This window comes from Rhipicephalus sanguineus, chromosome 11 (genome assembly GCF_013339695.2).
Source record: "Rhipicephalus sanguineus isolate Rsan-2018 chromosome 11, BIME_Rsan_1.4, whole genome shotgun sequence".
NCBI lineage: Eukaryota > Metazoa > Arthropoda > Arachnida > Ixodida > Ixodidae > Rhipicephalus > Rhipicephalus sanguineus.
Window position 1 is genome coordinate 1,372,572 of NC_051186.1, and position 18,393 is coordinate 1,390,964.

Here is an 18,393-nt window from a genome sequence, read left to right on the forward strand (position 1 = left end):
GGCATCGGACAAAGCAGCCTTTTAATAAGAGCGGAGCTCTTTAAGCTTGGCACAACTCTGGGTCGCGTAGGCACAATCTCGGGTGGGTGTGCGCCAACCGCCGACCGATGGACGTAACATGCGTCACCCAGCAACCGCGTCGAAGGAAGGAAAGGAGGAGAGAAGAAGAGTGTGGAGAGGAGGAGCAGAAGAAGAAAAATAAAGCAAACAAAATTTCTAGGCGAGGCGGGATTCGAACCCGGGAACCCACGGTCCGAAGGCGAGCGTCGTAACCACTCGGCTATGCAGGCACGCTAGCACAACAAGCATTTATGGAAACCGTATGAATGCGAGAGCAGTTTAAGGGACCGCCCCTTCGTAGTCTCATGTCTCGCGTTATTGTCTGGCAGTGTCACGTCTCGCGTTGGCGTCACGCAGGTCCCTCGTTTTGATACACATTAGCCGAACAGGCTGCACGTTTGTAACGCCAGCACTTGCTTGCCCGTGAACGCCAGCGTCGCCGAAGGACTACTTCGTCTGCCCGAGCAAGCGGAGTCAACAGCGAAACGCCAGCGTCGAGAGTTAGACGCACCGCACTCGGGAGCCGCAAGCAGCAGAAAAACGCCAGAAGAGAGACCATAGAATATAAACAGATGAACGCAAATCAAGAAAGATAATCACAAGAAAAATATAAAATATCACATCATCACACGAGAAAAGCAAAGAGCAGAAAACAGCAGATAAACACAATGAAATAGCAGAAAAGAGCCGATAAACACAAGGGGAAACACAGGCAAATCAATGCTCGGCAATTCGTACAACATTCGCTTGGGGTGCAACTGCCTCAGATTTTTTCTATGGACCATCCTCATTTCATTGTTTCCTTCTTTTTTTAATTGACATGTGCGCGAGCACTAAGACCGCAGGTTTGTTCCTGGGCATGGTAGATAAATTACTGATTGATACATTAATCGAATGACTGAGTGACTAGTTGATCACAATCATCACCGTATTGGTGTGGGCAAACATAAAAAAACGGAGTTTTATGATGCAGATAAGGCTGGATGCATGAAATTTGGATGCAGGAAAAGGTGGGGGCACACATCCCAAAGATTCCCGCTATCAACCGGCTATACCCACCATCCAAACTCTAAACACACCATCTATCGTACAAGGCCCACAAATTGTGAGGAGTGAGAGATAAAGACATCCCAAAAGAGATGTTTAACATCCCAAAATCACAATATGATTATGACGGACGCCGTAGTGGAAGGCTCCGCAAGTTTCGACCACCTGGGGTTCTTTAACGTGCACCTAAATGTAAGCACAAGGGCCTCAAACATTTTCGCGTCCATCGAAAATACAGCCGCCGCGGCCGGGATTCGATCCCGCGACCTTCAGGTCAGCATTCGAGCGTCATAGCCACTAGACCACCGTGGCGGGGCGCGTATATAAAGGCGCCTGCATGCTGCTGTGTATAGGGGAAGGGGACCAAGGGATTTTCAGGATATACGTATGTTCTCCATCCAGCTTGCTATTATTTCTAGAACTTCCATCATAAAATTAACGAGGGGCAATATGCTGGTATTTTCAGTTCCTTCGCTTACTCGTCATTCCCCACTTTATCCTACTTATACGAGAACTTACCGGTAGACCCTTACTGCATGGTGGTCACCAGAGGTGACCACTTCGTATCTTTTGCACTAAACGTTCAATTTTTTTTCTCTTGCGAGAAGATGACTTTCTCTAAAAGAGTTCGCCATTTTTTAAATAAAACTATTTTAATAAAACTATAAAAAATGTAGTTCTGTACATTTTTTTTCTTTCTTTTTTTACTATCCTTCATCGGCGATTTGACAAAATGGTTGTCGACAATCGCTCAGTTGCACTCACCGACGGGGCCTGTATCTTCACAGCCGATGACGTCAAGCCAACGTAGTAGTCTGGCTTTGTCCTCACGACGGTGGCCCTGACACGAGAAAAATTGTGAGACGCAAAGCCATTATTTCAGGCGGAATCATTGCAACTTTCGCCAGTGAATTAGCGCTCCAGTGTGAAGACGGGAGAATGTAAAGCCTGGCAGAAAGTGATGTTTACCGAACGGTAGTTCCCAACCTGGTGCTTTATCATCGGCAAAAAAATGCAAAATACGACAATATATATACAGAAACAAAACCCAAGGCACAACGTGGATTTCAGCGGACGCTTGGACCTCGCCGCCTTCAAGTCGAACGGAGCGCCTACAAGAAGCTGCATTTAAGGTTAACTTAGCGGGCACTTGGGGTTAACCTAGGATTAACCTAGGGTGCACTTAGGGTTAATTCTTACAAACTGGGAGTGTCCTGCGATAGGCACCGTTGTTCAGAATACGATAGGTTTTTGTAATCTGCTCGTCCACTTTGTTAGGGCAGCATCGGCGCAGCCTAGGGTGGTGGGTTGGGGGCTTCGGCCACACCTCCCCCCCTCCCCACGCGAAATATTTCTGGCTACACCTCTGACACATTCACGCGTCGAACATAGTTGACAGTTAAAGGGAGGGACACTAAACAACGGTTTTTCTCGTACTAGCATATGACTCATTTATAATACCAAAATCACCGCGCTTGCCGCAAAAAGACGCTTAGTAAGCGAGAAAACGCGCGAAAAATGCGGGTGGAGAACCCCCTTAGAATTCTAGCACCAATCGCCGCGACGCCGTAGATTTTTACGGCGTCCGCTAGGGCCTACGTAGTTCCTAATCGGTAAATATGAAGTCGACTGCCTACCGAGTGGCCAGAGACTTAACATATACTAAATGTCGCAAAAACACGAAAAGTACACCCTGTAATCTACGACGTCACGCGCGGAGATTTCGGCGCGAAATTCAAAAAGTAATCCGACCTCGATTTTCTCCTCTGAATAAACCTATGACTTGTGAAATTAACGTCATTAGAGTTTTCAGAGTAAACTTTTTCGATATAAAACGATTCATTGGCTCATTTTAGTGTCCCTTTCGTGACACATCAAAAGTCCCGTAACCGACAGCACAACTGATTAACAAGTGCGCATGCGCTTCAATTAAGAAGAGACATCGATTGCTAAAACCAAGTGGTACTGCAGATTCAATTTATTTGTTGTTGAACGACGCAACTGTACGTTTGCGATTTTCGATGCGGGAGTTTCAGGATAGTAGAAGTTTTTCGCTCACCTGAACATTACTTCTCCAGTGAAGCTGTCCGGAGCCGTCCACTCGACCGCGACAGAGCTTTTGCCGTCGTTGTTCATGTGAGTGACGGCACTCTGCAATAGGCATGCGTCATAAAGGCGCATGTTAATTGTTGGGGTTTCATGTCCCAAAATAAGATGAGATAGTGCGGGACGCTATAGTGGAGAACCAGAAAATTTCAACCACCTGGGGTTCTTTAACGTGCACCTAAATCTAAGCACACGGGCCTCAAGTATTTTCGCCTTCATCGAAAATGCGGCAGCCGCGGCCAGGATTCGATCCCGCGACCTCAGGGTCAGCAGTCGAGCACCATAACCGCGAGACCACCAAGGCGCGTGACACACCAGCGCTGAACAAGCTGCGGCTCTTAAAAAATTCGCTCGTCACTTCGCAGTTCCTTGATAGATTGTGCGTTGTTTCATGGTTTAAAACTGTAACCACTAGACCACCCTGGCGGGCTTTTCACAAAATTTGCATCCGTAACTGTCATGTGCGCAACGAACTAATCTCTAACCGATCCTATAATTCCGCTCACATTGACCACTCCCACAAAGCTGGAATTATTTATTGTTGTACTGGTTAATATTACCATACTTTTATTCCGCGCATATCGCAGAAGTGGAACCGTCTTTCTGGAATCATCGTCGCCATAGAAAATAATCCACTTTCGAAAACAACACTAGCTAATACTGTTAATAGTTATTACTGCACAATACTGTATAATAATGCAGATTGAAAGTCAGACGTGGTATATATTACGTTGCTAAGCTGTCCTAAAACGTCGTCTCGGAAAATAAAACTTCACGGCGCGCGATACTATACTCACATCTTTGTGGCCATCGCAGTCCACTCCCTTCATGAAACGGTTGTCAATGGTGAACTTTCCAGATACCGCGCCGCCGTCTTTGTTCACTGCTTTGATGAAGAAACCCTTGAAGGTCCCAAGCAAAAGCACTGCATCAAAGAACCGTTAGTAAAGTGTCATTACCGTACTCCTTCAGCAGACGTGACAGTGCTAGTAGATTATATCCGTTCCCGTACCCGCATTACACGGGCACTTTCACTTGTCGCTGAGGTGAACGGAAGTTAACACACACACATAAAAAGCTCAGGAGCAGGGGTGCAACAGCCCAAATATGAATTTGTAGCAGGTCACGGGGGAAAAAAAGCCTCTGTTCCTTAAGCACCAAATCCCAAATTTGGAACAGTATAACGAAGAAAGGTTGATCTTAGAATTCAAAACAAAAGGATGTGCAAAACATTCAACCTCAGCTAACTCGTGCACACTGCACCGATGTTTCAATAAAAGCAGTATGTTCAACCACCCCGCAGTGTAAACAATGACAAAATTTCCATAACCATTTGCAGCGCCTGTCCGATAATTTGACAGGCGCTGCAAATGCTAATGTGAACCTGCCTAAAAAAGTACTGGCGTACGTTCTTATTTGCTCTGTCTCGAGGGCCACAGAAACTTCATAAACTGCTCTGAAAAATTGCCAGCAATTTCTTTTGCGGCAGCGGTCATACTAGTACTCGTAATTATACTGGCGCGTGCACGCGTGTATGATTAGGTAACGATTTGCTGTGTCCCGTGACAGCTTGTACTATACCTGGCGACAGGCCGGTAACCAGGAGGAGAGAGGGGAGGGGGGGGGGCAGGGCGCCTCTCTTGAAGTTTTGATGGAAAAGGTTGTTTTACCGAAAAGAAATAAAAATAGGTGTTTTGCTCAAAAAGCCAAGGCCTTCAGCAACGCCGAAGCCAGTGGGATCCCATGACCATGGTGCCACTGGCTTCCGCCGCTCGCGTAACGTGAATCAGAAGAGCTAATGCACTTCCGCCGCCGATATAAATACCGTTAATATACTCACAGACGTTTCCGCTGGTGGGTCCAGCCTTCGTTAGAGTGCAGCGGTCACACTGACGAAGGCTGTCCCGCCAGTCGAAACGTTTGTGGTTATATTGAAGGAGCTTCTACGTACGCCGTACTTTCTAGCTTATGTTTATAATATATATACGTATATATATACATAACCAAAATGTGCAGCGCGCATCGACTCACCTTTGGCGATTCGCTTGTCGTCGAGCGTGGCAGACAGGTCAAGGTTGCCCTTGTCGGTGGACGGCATGGTGCCAGGACCATGAAGGGGCATCATGTCATCGCAGGCCTGAGCCGGCGCTCCGCTGGGGTAACACACAGTCCCACGAGACAGCACGACCAGCAAGCACAGATTTCGCAGGAACATGCCGCTCACTACGGGAGTGGCGCGTAACCGGAAAGAAGGTCAAATCAATCAATCAATCAATCAATCAATCAATCAATCAATCAATCAATCAATCAATATGCTCTACAACTCTGCGATCATACATTGGGTATTCCACCAATAAGTTAAAAGTTGGAAAATTATTAAACATTGCGCATAAGCGGGCGCACAAACGGCAAGGGGGGGGGGGGGGAGGGGGGCGTCTGCCCCTCCGTGCTCGCCTAAGGAGGGGCGCGAAGTGTGCCCTACACAGTTTGTGTGCTTACATATACGTGCAAGACGACCATTTAGACCTCTTGCAGATATATATGTATTTAAAAACGGACACAAAATAGCACCCAAGACTTTCTCGTTTCCGCGTTTGTCACTTGTCTGCAATGTTGTGTGAATTACCAGCATACAATAAGCAACCATGGAACTTGCACCAAATGTCCCAGCAATAAGGGATTATGTGTAATTATTGGCCCCTTGCGACTAGCCGTTCGCATGTTGCACTCGACATCCACACCGGAGGGGTGGGGGAGGGGGGGGGAAGCTTTAAGCTATTTGTTCTCCAATATACTACGTGTAATGGCTCGTCGAACCTCTCCAGTCATTGTTGAAAGAACAGTAGTTATGGCCACGCAGGTTTCCGACAGCAATGGCGGCCGAAGGCCCCTCACGTTGAATTGCAAGAACTGTTCGCTTCCCATCTTCGCTCCCGGAAAACCACGGACCAAAGGCAGGCCATTGCGAAAGCTGGTCATCGCTTCATTTTCACTTTTTCCTCCATTGTGAAGCATATCGTGTGGTGGACTCGACCAATGTGTAGCAGGTACATAGGGGGTGGGGGGTACGCGCTGCGATAACGCCTTGCACCCGCTCACCACCAACGGAGAGCACCCTGCGCAAGCCTGCGATAATGAGTTAAGGAGTGAGAAAAAAAAGTGCCTGAGTAACTATCGGCTAGTGCGAATAGAATCAGTTCGGTTCAATTCGCTTCCGACGCGCCTTCCATATTTAAAGTCTTGGCTCAAGTTACGTGGGACAACCGTTATATAGATAAGCCCCGTTCGTATGAAGTGCATGCTTTGACAGTATCTCGTTTGGTCGGGATGAAACATTGCTGAAGACTTTAAAAGACGCCGACGAACCAAGGTGAAAACCTTTACTTTGGCGTTTTGGCTTCCCATACGGGAGCCTTGCTCACATTGAAGCTTCATATTGAACAAGGCTCACGTGTGGGAGCCGTAACATCAAAGTAGATATATACAGGTTGTGTTTTTTAGACAATACAAATTTTTAATAGATAATTATGACAGTAAGACTCCCGTCGTTTTCGCACACGCGCTCTACGTCGAGGCGGAAATACTTTACAACAGCTGAAATGACACCGTTGCGACTGTTGAGAAGTGACACTGTTGCGAAATGACAAAGTTGTAGTGCGTGCCAATTCACGGCATACCGATTTTTTCGAAAATCAAAAAAGTTGCAAGTAATTTGAGATATTCATCATCGAATATTAACGGCGATATCGAGGGTGACGGCGCCCGGCGCGCAGGAAACGCGGCCTTTCGTTTACGTAAGACCGGAACTGCACGTGACAACGGAGACATGAAATTTGAATCAAGGTGCGCCAAAGCAGAACCAAAATCGCCAATCATTCTGAAATATACACAATCTTATGCTTTGGGTGCAATCTGGGGGGCTATTTTGTATGCGTTCTGTTACAGAACGGAGGCAATACGCTCTATCGAGCCACAAGCGATTGGTGGGGGCTCGTTCGACGGTCAAGACTTGAGAATAGCCACAGAACGGGCACAGAACGGCCTCCGGCCCCGTTCCATCGATAGAGCGGACACAAAACGGTCTCCGGACGACATAGATTGGATCGAAATTTGATTCATGAAGGTACTTGAAGCGCAAAACACAAAAACACAAGAAGAACTGGATGGGACGTGCGCTCACTTCAAACTAAAGTTCATTACAGAAAGTAGCCAGATTTTATCGTACAACAAACCGCAAAAGAAAAACGCGTGCGTAAAACGACAAACTGACTCTTGAACAACTATCACCTCCAAAGCTAAAAACCCTAACAAAACAAAATAACAAAGGCTACCCTGTGCTCGTGAGGTTCACACAACTAAGGTGAAAACTGTGGGGAAAACCCCAGATCATGCCAAGCGTGCGCGTGGCTTCCGCTGATCTAATCCTAGCGCCAAAAACTTATTGAAATACGCCACTTCACAGTTCAGTAAGTTAATGGACGGCTGGACTCTCTAGCCCCAGCGCTTACGTTTCGATCCAATCCAAGTCGTCAAGAGGCCGTTTTGTATCCGTTTTATCGACAGAACGGGGCCTCCATTCGTTCTGTGGCTATGCTCACGTCTTGACTGCCAAACGAGCCTCCACCAATCGCGTGCGGCTCGATAGAGCGGACCGCCTCCGTTGTGTGACAGAACGCTTACAAAATAGCCCCCCTGTGATGCTTATCTGTTTGTTTCATAAACTACAAAGAGCCGCGAAAAACCACTTCGCATGTCTGAAAGAAGACGCGCCGTAGTGGCTGCTCCGGAGTTTTATGTTTCACAGACATAGAAAACGTGGATATTGCGCTTCTCTTGCGCACAGCTCCAAAGAAACAGATAAGGACCAAACACCACACGCATAGGTACGGCGATCCGCTGGTGAAAGGGAGATGACTTTCCGATTATCAAGAAAAGATACAGCCACGACGCGCATTAATTCAAATATCGTCCCTTCCTTGTCGCGGGTAGTTCCGGTCTGGCGTAACAGAGTCGTCGCGTTTCGTGCACGCCGGACGCGATCAGTTTCGATATGGCGCTTGAAATTCGATGATGAATATCTCGAATAACGTGCCACTTTTGTGATCTTTAAAAAATGGGTATGCCATAAATTGTCATGCACTGCAACTTTCTAATATAAACAACTGCCCTGAAGTCAACAATTAAAAATTTAATTTGCGAGTTTTTGTTAATTAGTCAAAACAGTGATTTCAGCAGGGGCAAAGTATCTTCCGCCTCGACGCGGAGTTTATGTGAGAAAGAGACAGGAGCCTCACTGTCGTACGACTTTTATTAAAAATCTGTATTGTCTAAAAAAAAACACCCAGTACGTTCAGCTTAGTAGGCATCTTTTAAAGTTTTCACCAAACACTCTGACTCATACACGTCCGCAGCGCTCACATTCTGTACTGAAGTCATCATGCGGTACAAAAAAAATTTACACTTTGGGCTCTTTATATGTGCCACAACTGCGCCCACATGTGGTTTCGGCACGCTAAGAAAAAGCCCAGAATTTGATCTCACCATCGGACATTGTTTTCACCAGCTGGAATTCCGTAACGTGCACGTAAGTCTAAGCGAGCGAGCTTTTTTTTTTTTTTGCATTTAGCCCGAAACGCGGCCGTGGCAGCCCGGAATCAACGCAGTACCCGCGAGCTTACGAGCGCTACATCATAACCGCTCAGCCTCGACGGCGAATCAAGGTAAAGATGAATGACATTGAGGCGTCTTGCATATATATGTGCATACAAAAACGAGGCAGAAGATAGCGAACCACAATTCTCTGGTTTCGGCCTTTTGTCACTTGTATATAATCATAGGCGTGCGCACGTGGGGGGGGGGGGGGGGGGGGGGATCGCACACCGGATCCGGTGTCCGACTGCCCTGGCTACGTCGCTGCATTGCGACTAACGCTTCGCAAGTTCACAGTCGAAAGCCATACAGGAGTTCAGCATTAAACCGTTTGGTTTCCAAAGTACTAGCGTGCAATGGCTTCACATTTAGTACATACAGTATTCAGAGCCTCAGGCTTTCTCACGGATCTTTACATTGCCGACTATAATGAACATTTACAAAGAAGCACGGCTTTAATAAACGAAGTTTGAAAGCACGCGCATACCACGTGCAATGTTATATGTCAGGCCTCCTTGAAGTAGGTAGATTCAAGCTTGCTACCCAAGGAATAAGTGGAATGAGACGTCGTCGTCGCAGTCTTTCACTGTTGGCATGCGCCGACGCATAGATATTAGAGGTTATCAAGCATTACGTGCCAAAAGCAAGCTATGGTTACGAAATACGCTTCAGTAGGGCATCATGGATTAATTTTGACCACCTGGGGTTCTCTAGCATTGGCCTAAATCTAAGCACACTGCGTATTCTTAGGTTCTGTCCCCATCTCAATGCAGTCGCCGTCCGTGGCCGGCAGTCGAACCCCACATCCTCAAGCTTAGCGCGGCAACGCCCTAGACGTTGAGCTGCTATGGCGGGTGCCGAGTGACACGCAACGCGAGCAGTCGACGCCGTGCAATATATGCGGGGACGCCCCACAAGCGCATACATTCTTCCAGCATTCGAAAAACAACTTTCTTCAAAAGCCGGTCGCAAAGTTTGAGCGTTGCCAGAATTCCGCGACACTCGCGTATTACAAATTCGACGCCACTATACCTGGCCACCTGAGGCACTTGCCCAGCAAAATAATAAGACAGCGTGTAAGGCTTCCTTTCAGAGACTCAGTTCGGGCGTGGCCGCCCGCCACTTGCATTACCACCTGGCTACCTGAGGCACTCGCGCAGCAACATATGAGACTTCCTTTTCAGAGACTAAGTTCATGCGGGGCCGTAACACCACTTTCAATTCTCGCCCTTGCCGTTTGGTAACCCAACAGGCGATAATGCACTACAACGTGCGACCGGCGAAAACACTTACCGAGGTTACGAGAAGATATGGGTGAACTTGAGAACGAAAAATGAACGTGAACCGAGGTGGGTAAGAAATCGAGATGGCAGTGATAGCCGCTGACGATTAGGCTGCCGGTTTTCTGATCAGGGTTGCGGAACTGTTTCACGAAGTAGACACCAGGCACACAAAAGCTTCAAACGACAAGGAAAAAAAAAGGAGGGGTGTGTGAATCGGTTACCCAATTTCCGCTGTCTGCAAAAAGAAAGAAAAAAAAGAATAAAGTTAGAAAAGGATACCGTGTAAAAAGTGACGTACGGGTAAAAATGAAAGCGATCGGCAAACGTGAGAGACCCAAAGCAGAAAAAAAGAGCGAAAGACAGTAGAACGATGTTTTTCTGCGCACACATCCGCCAGCTACAGGGCGGAAATCGTAGTTCAATTTTTTTTTTCTCTCTTCTTGCCTTTTGCTTCTCTGATCGACACAGGAAGAAGCTCAGGACATTTTCGCTGAGATAAGCACTATGCGTCATCAGGAACACGACGTTGAGACCACCCCGATGCGGTTTAGTAGACCACAAAAGATTTTTCTGCGAAAAATTACTGCACGAAACTCTAGGATTGCAGTTAAAAATTTAGTCCCGTGGTTTCACGTGCTAGAAAGATATATTTATGAAGTACGCCACAGTTGGCGACACTGGAATACTTTTATTAAGTGCGAGGTTTTATGTGTCAAAATTGCGTTATAATTATGGGGCAGGCCGTATTAGAAGGCGCCGGAATACTTTCGACCACTTGCGGTTCTCTGACGTGCACTGAAATCGCGCACTATACGGGCCTCTAGCATGTTCGAATCCATTGAAGTCGGAGTAATTTTGAGAACCCAGATTTCAATTTTCTTTTATTTTATTGAAAAGCACCCTCGCGCTACTTCCCCAGCAAACTTGTAACGGAATGTTTCTCCCGTAGTACCTAATATGTAGGACTCCATATAGGAAATAGTTGGAAAACATATAGCGGTATACAGAAACGTAAGCGGTATAGTGGTATACAGTATATCGGTATACAGTATAGCGGTATACAGTATAGGTTAGGCAGAAACTTGTTCCGGGGGGGTGGTCAGTGCACGTTACACGTGCACTGACCCCCCCCCCCCCCCCCCCGAGATGTCAGTGCACGTTACACGTGCACTGACATCTCACAGTAAATGGGCCTCTAGCATTTCACTTTCATCGAAAAGTGACCGCCGCGGCCGGGATCAAACCCGCGGCTTTCGGGTCAACAGCCGAGCATCGTTACCAGTATGCCACCGCTGTGGACGAGCCGAGGCGGTTCAAGTTCCACGTTGGTCGACCCGGAAAAGGTGGCGTCGCCGCGGTACAACATGGTGCAAGGACGCATGGCCGCCTCCCGGTGCGCGTTTTCACAACAATTACGTAACGGCCGCAAGGAGCGCAGTCACTCGACAACACGGCCATGGAGTCCCCCATTGGCTGAAAGTGACGTCACCTTGATTGGGTTTCCGCCGATTCAAGGAACATGATATCATTTGCCCCAGTTCGTGATTAGCTGAAAAATGACGTTGATGCGAAGCGTTATAAGACGGAAGGCGATTATTATTATTATTATTATATTATTATTATTATTATTATTATTATTATTATTATTATTATTATTATTATTATTATTATTATTATTATTATTGTTGTTGTTGTAGTTGTTGTTGTTGTCGTGATAATGGGATGATTGGCACCTACCCACATGGGGGGAACGGCCGAAAGTCGGACGGATCACATGGTCCTTTTTTTTTTCAAACCGTACTGGACCTTACGGCGTCAATTAGAAAGAAGATTTATTTTTAATTAATCCTAATTTTAGACTAAATAAACTATCTTGCGTAACCTCTCAAAGGAACAAAATCATTATGTCAGGAGGGTTCAATCTAAAAATTATTATTGGTTCATGTATCTTTGAAAGGGGCCCTGCAACACTTGTTCAGCGTGGTCAGAAAACGCGCCCGACCTGTGCTCGAGGCCCCCGAGAACACGCAAGCCAAGCATTATAGCGCGGAACGCGCCTGGGATTTACGATAAATTCTGAAAGTCAGCTAAAAATCGCTTCCTCTTCTCTCGACAAGTGATGCTATCTACTCAAAATCTCTGCGTCGCTGACTCAAATTCCATGCCATTGATGATTTGAACATGGCGCGCTCGGTAGTTACTGCGGCCACCGCAAGAGGCCGCCACTTGCCCCTGCGCGTCCGCGCGATCGCACTAAAAGTAAGCCGCGCGTTCAAAGAAAAAAAAGAGGAGAAGTTCTCAAGGTGACGAGGCGCGCGTGACGTACATTTTTCCCCCGTGCCATCCCTCTTTGTTTAGCTTCCAGCGCGTTCGTCGGGACGAGAGAAGAGAGAAAGCAATCACAGCGTGCAACAAATCTCCAACTCCGCTCGCACTTGACGACGTCCAAAACTTTTTGCGGCGGTTGATTCGTGAGAAAAAGTGTTGCAGGACCCCTTTAAATCAATTGGACTCATCATTCGGTCTTAATTTTTTTTCAGATCCTGCTAAAGGTTACGGTGTCAATTAGAAAGGTGACTAATTCTTAATGAATCTCAATTTTATGGCACTAAATAAGCAATGCCGCGTAATCTTTGAAAGAAACGAAGAATAATTGTGACACCAAGACACATGCTAAAGATTCTAAAAATAGATCGGGCTCGCATATGAATTTCTCCTCAGCACTGCATATATATTCCCGTCGGAGCGTCCCAGCACAGAAGTCCCACGTCACAACAGTACAGCCTAAGTAACTGGCAGACCGTATTGACACGTTATAATTTCAATGGTTGTTCATCTGACGGTTGAAAAACATCGGCAGTCCAGCAACGATGACTCTTTGTGTCACTCTGCAAGGTTATATCCGTGCACAAAATGTTAATAAACCCAAGTTTCTCGTACGTCCAAATCATACTCGGTCAGCTCCTGCCCTCAACAGCGAGATCGAATAATACTAATCAAGGCAAACGGGGTTAATGTACCGCATTAGACTAAAATAAATTTGGCGCGTTTTCTGGACGACAGTCTTCTGAAAAGAAAATTCCCTAGAATAGGTCAGTATCTTTTTTTTTTGTTTAGTTTAACGGCCTGCGCAAATCTTGAAGTTACTCATGATCGTCGTATCCGATCACCTGCGTTAGGAATCATGGAATTCCTCCGAGAAAAACAAAAAACTTTCAACAGCGGATCATTTTCAGCTCGGAGAATGTTCGTTAGTCGCAAACAAAAATTATCATCATCATGAACCGGCATGCGTTCTCTTCGTCCTCTTCTTCGTCTTCGTTCTCAGAACCCGTGCGCCTATTTGTCCGGCGTGGGATGCAATAACTCTGATGGGCGAGAGGGCGAGTACAGGGAGAGAGAAAGGAAGAGAGTGAGGAATAAGATAGAAAGGGAAGAAAGACAGGAAAAGATATAAAGAGAAAGAAATATGCAGACAGAAAAAGCGACATAAAAAAGAGAAACACAGAGAGCAAGACAAACAGAAAGAGAGATAGAAAGAAATAGAAAGAGAGATAGAAAGAGCGAGACAGAGAAAGAAAGACAGACAGAAATAAAGAAATAGAAATATAAAGACAAAAAGCGATAGGAAAAAAAAACGGAAAGAAAAAGAAAGAGAGCCGAAATAAGAGATAGAAGAAACAGAGAAAAGGCAAGAAAGGGAGAAAAGAAAAATAAATATAAAGAGAAACAGGGAAGGCCGCCAAGCTCCGCACTTCCTTCAGGCTTGGCACCACTAGTACGAAGCTGCCTTCATTTTTTTTTTTATAATCAAGAAAGTGACTCATTTGGCAACGCTTTCTCTGTCACATAGTTTAGTGCCTTATGACAACGTTTACCTGGTGCTTACGTCGTCAGCCCCTCCACAGCCCCCTCCCCCCCCCCCCAGAAAAAAGGATTGTTAAACGACATTTTTTTCTCATATTGAATGACCTCCAATACTTAAAATACCAGGTGGTCCGGTACCTTATTTGGAACCCTTGGCATGAAACTATTTATAGATTAAAGAACGAATATACCGACACAAATAAGAGATAAGTGGATAAAAAAATGGGCAGTTATGATGACTGTCGACGTTGCGCGTTTCTGTACACTAAAGAGAGCATCAGCGTAACTTCCGGTCGTCGTCATATGCGTGAGAGTCACGTGACATAAAAACGTCACCTGTAACGTTATCTGTAAAGCGGCACGCCGATGCCTGTTCTGCCAGTGGGAATGCTGGCAAAATAGCGAGGAACCGCGAGGCGGCACTGTGTAGGTTACTGACCAATCACACTAGCCAGACAGTGACACTGGCAAAATGGAACGTTTCCTTTTCAATCAAATTTTGGTGGTGGTATGACGACATATGTGACGGTTCTACTCAGGTCACGTGACTGCACCGCATGTGACGGTGATGGATAAGTTCTGCTGCCATGTTCTCTAGGTTATAGAAATACGTGTTGACGTTATTTCGATTAGCATTCACAGAATGTGAGACACAGGACGCCAGAAAGTTGATAGTTTGTACGGGTTCATCATAAAAGAAGATACGCTTTCGTGCCGTCTTGGTCTCTCGAGTCCGTGACTTCACGCCGACCTTGGAATGTGCCATGTTCTCTAGGTTATAGAAATACGTGTTGCTCCCTAGGGTCGGTCGTTATCACAGTTGACGACCTATATGTGATTAGCATAGACCAGAACACAGCGAACTCACAGAATGTAACGCACACGCGAGATGCGCGGGCTGCCACAGGGCTACACGCCAGAAACTCAACCCGTCGGAAGTTGATACGTTTTCGCTGTTTGTACAGATTCATCATAATGGGCTGCGGAAGAAGATAGGTAAAAAAAAAAAACTTTCGTGCCATCTTGGTCTCTCGAGTCCGTGACTTCACGCCGACCTTGGAATGTAAGACACACCGTAGTTCCGGAGACATCTTCATTTACGGCCTCTATTGGTCACTGACATTTCGATTCCTATAGCTACATGCAGACTACGCTTAATACTACGTTGAAAGTACCTCCGAGATGTATTCAAAGGAAACCTCGTTATGCACCCCCACACACTCAACCCAGCTGCTCGGAAATTACTAGGGTTGATCGAGTTCATCACAGAAATACGACCTACATGTGTCATGGTGCCGCAACGACGACGAGGTTATAAAGGCAAAAAAAAACAAGAAAAAAACAATGACGTCAGTGGAAATACGAAAGCGCTGCGACGGCGATGACATGACAACGATGAAACGACGATTCGGAAATGATGCTGATGGTACAATGAAGGCAGCGTCACGACGAAGTCGCCAGACGAATGGGAAAGGGGCTGTTGTGAAACCTCGCCCCTCCCCCCCTAATGGAGAACCCTACGGAAGAAAATTTGCTTACTCGGACTAATACAAGCTTTATCATCATCATCATTATCATGAACTGTTATTGTAATAAAGTTATTGTAAGAAAGAGCGGTAGAAAGAAAGCGCGGAGGAACCGGAAAGTCTTGGAAGTATGTTCGGAGGAGCGGGGAGAGCGTGTTATAATCTGAGCTCAATTACGTGTCCGGATGCCCGTTTATTCAGACGTCCAGGAAGCCTGTCGTCAGAGGGCGGTGGTGCCTTGCGTGAGCCGTTGCTTCACTTCGGCGCCGATGTGCACACGATGCCGCACAGGATGCCGGCCAACACCAGAGACACGACGGCGTACACGGCCAGCAGCACCTTCCGGAAGCCCTCACCTTCCTGGAGACGCGCAAAAATTAATAATTGTTGGTATTACGGCCCAAAACCATGATAAGATTATGAGGGACGCCGTAGCGGAGGGCTACGGAAATTTCGACCACCTGGGGTTCTTTAATGTGCCTAAATCTAAGCACACGTACGGGCCTCTAGCACTGTCGCCTTCATCGAAAATTCGGCCGCCGCGGCCGGGATTCAATCCCGCGACCTTCGGGTCAGCAGTCGAGCACCGTTACCAATAGACTACCACGGCTGGTTGGCACGCACAAAGAGACAAAGTGTGTAGAATCGCATGATCTGTCTAAGTCGTAAGGTCCAGGTCTTGACGGAAATTTGTGCGACGGTCGCTGTTGGTGGCTCATGATCTAAGGTTTCTTTACTTCCCCTGTCGTGATTCGTGGTATGTCCGATTCCTCTGGTCTACTACTACTTCTACACATTATCGTCCTGGTTGTCCCGGCTACTGTACAGGATCGCTGTGAAACTCCTCAGCTACTTTAACTCTCCTATCCATATCTTTAGTGACTCTGCCTTCCTTGTCCCTTAGTGCATAAATCTGGTTTTTGCCTGAGCCCAGTTTTCTCTTTGCCGCTTTGAGGCTTTGTCCGTTTTTTAGAACACAGTTCAATTCCCTCTATATTATACCTTCTTATGTCTTCTGCGGAGAAGCGGGTACCTCGCTTCTCCGCAGAATGATGAATAATTGCACAATGGGTGCTTCCCTACTTCACAAAAATTATGATTTATGGCGCAGTGGGTACCTTGAACGTGTACTTGCAGTAGTTGCCACAACAGAGTTTACAACGGGCTCTACAAATACCGCTCTTCCAGTTTCGCTGTGACAGTGCAGCGTGTTCCGTGCAGAGCCTGGCATATTATTTTTTTTCGTCTGCACTGCAAGCTTAAGGCTGTGCGGTTCCGGAAGGATCGTAACCCCAAGCATTCGGCTATTTGGTACAGTACAAGGAATGCATTCCAGCGTAATAGGTAAGGATTACCAAAAAGAAAGACAGCGCCGCGTTTGTAATGTCTTCTGTCGTCCTTGTGCCACGCGCTGGGACCCACCAAATGGGGTCATCACAACAATAAATGTCGTTAACCACAGAAGGAATAGAAAGGAAGACGTTTTGGCGCCCGAGACGACAGCATGCCTCCAAGCGGTGCCTCACAGTCGTATCGTGATTTTGGCACGTAATATCCCAGAATTTTGTTTTGTCTTTGCGTTGCATAACGAAACGATAAAATTTGCCCTAGGCAAATGGCGACCTCGCCATTTTGCCAGTGTTGCTCCTGCCAGTGCCAAGTTCGTCAACTGAAGACCTTGCCACTGAACCGAGCTTCAATGGATTATCAATGCACACAAATAATTGACACGAGAGCATTCGTAAAGCCCTTACTGGAATGCCAAGGAGCGGAGTCTCACCTTAAAGGGCCCCTGAACAACCTCCGATAATTTTTAACATTTCAAGTAAACTCGCGCATCGAGTTCAGAATGCCGTCATGATCAAAACACGGCAGCGATACGAGCCGCGTCCGCCCCGCAAATTCCAAGAAACAATTCCTTCTCCTCTCCAGGCCTTTCGGTATTCCTTAGTGTTCACCGTGACGTCAACATTGTCGCCTGCTCACGTCACAATCAACAGTAAAAAAAACCTGTCAGTCTGCTCGCAGGTACGCTCGCTCTTCCCAGCGCCCTCTATAGATTATCTTCTATAGTCGGATACAACTTTAGAAGTCCGTGGCATTTCCTCTTCAAAGGCGGATGACATGCTAACCTGCGCCAATGAGCGCGCACTGCTGACTGACGTCATGAGTCGGACAGCCGGTGACCCCGCCTCCGGAGAACATCGCCGAGTGCTTGAGCGGGACTATTTCTTTAGTCGCGGAGGCGATCGGCTGCCGCACTTCGGTCACGTGGGCGGAGCCTCTCGGACTTCTTAAGTTGTATCCGACTACAGGTGGCGCTGGCTCGCCGCTCTTCCTCCTCGCGAGGAGGAGCATTCGGCCAGGAGGAGAAACTAGCCGACGAAAGAAGTTTAGCGAACGAAAGAGCGAAGCGAGTGGGGGCCGCTTTGGATCATCATGCGCGTGTAACTCCGCTTCTATGGCACCGTTTTCGAAAAATAATCGCGGCTACGCGTTCGTTGTAGGATAGATCACAACTGCAACACCGACACTAAATTTCGATATCTAGGTGGTTTAGGGACTCTTTAACTGCGTCTTGCGACATCGGGATTGCGTGACTGCCACGCAAGACACGGAAACCCAGCTTACACCCATCACCATTGCCATTGGCGTCATCGTCCACCGAGCCGAAAACCCTACTGTCCTTTCGGCTAACACAAAGGAGATCACAGGCCTACGCTCTTGCGGAACACTCATCAACGTACTTTGACGTTCTCGGTCGAGTGCATTGTTATTTCCTAATACCAGTTCTCTTTCGGTCGCCTAGACATCACTACGGGTTGTACATGCTGAGACTTGGTCGCCAATTTGTT

At 47.0% G+C, this 18,393-nt stretch overlaps 1 protein-coding gene across 1 annotated transcript; it reads right to left on the minus strand.

Annotated features, from left to right (window-relative positions):
- Positions 1-1,872: 1,872 nt before the first annotated feature.
- Positions 1,873-10,027, minus strand: LOC119373202 (putative defense protein 3; the record flags this gene model as incomplete). Its single annotated transcript, XM_049420408.1, is given in 5 exon segments — positions 1,873-1,948; positions 3,167-3,258; positions 4,011-4,138; positions 5,245-5,436; positions 10,006-10,027. Coding segments are annotated over 4 exon segments (480 nt in total), but the record flags the coding sequence as incomplete, so codon positions are not given.
- Positions 10,028-18,393: the final 8,366 nt, after the last annotated feature.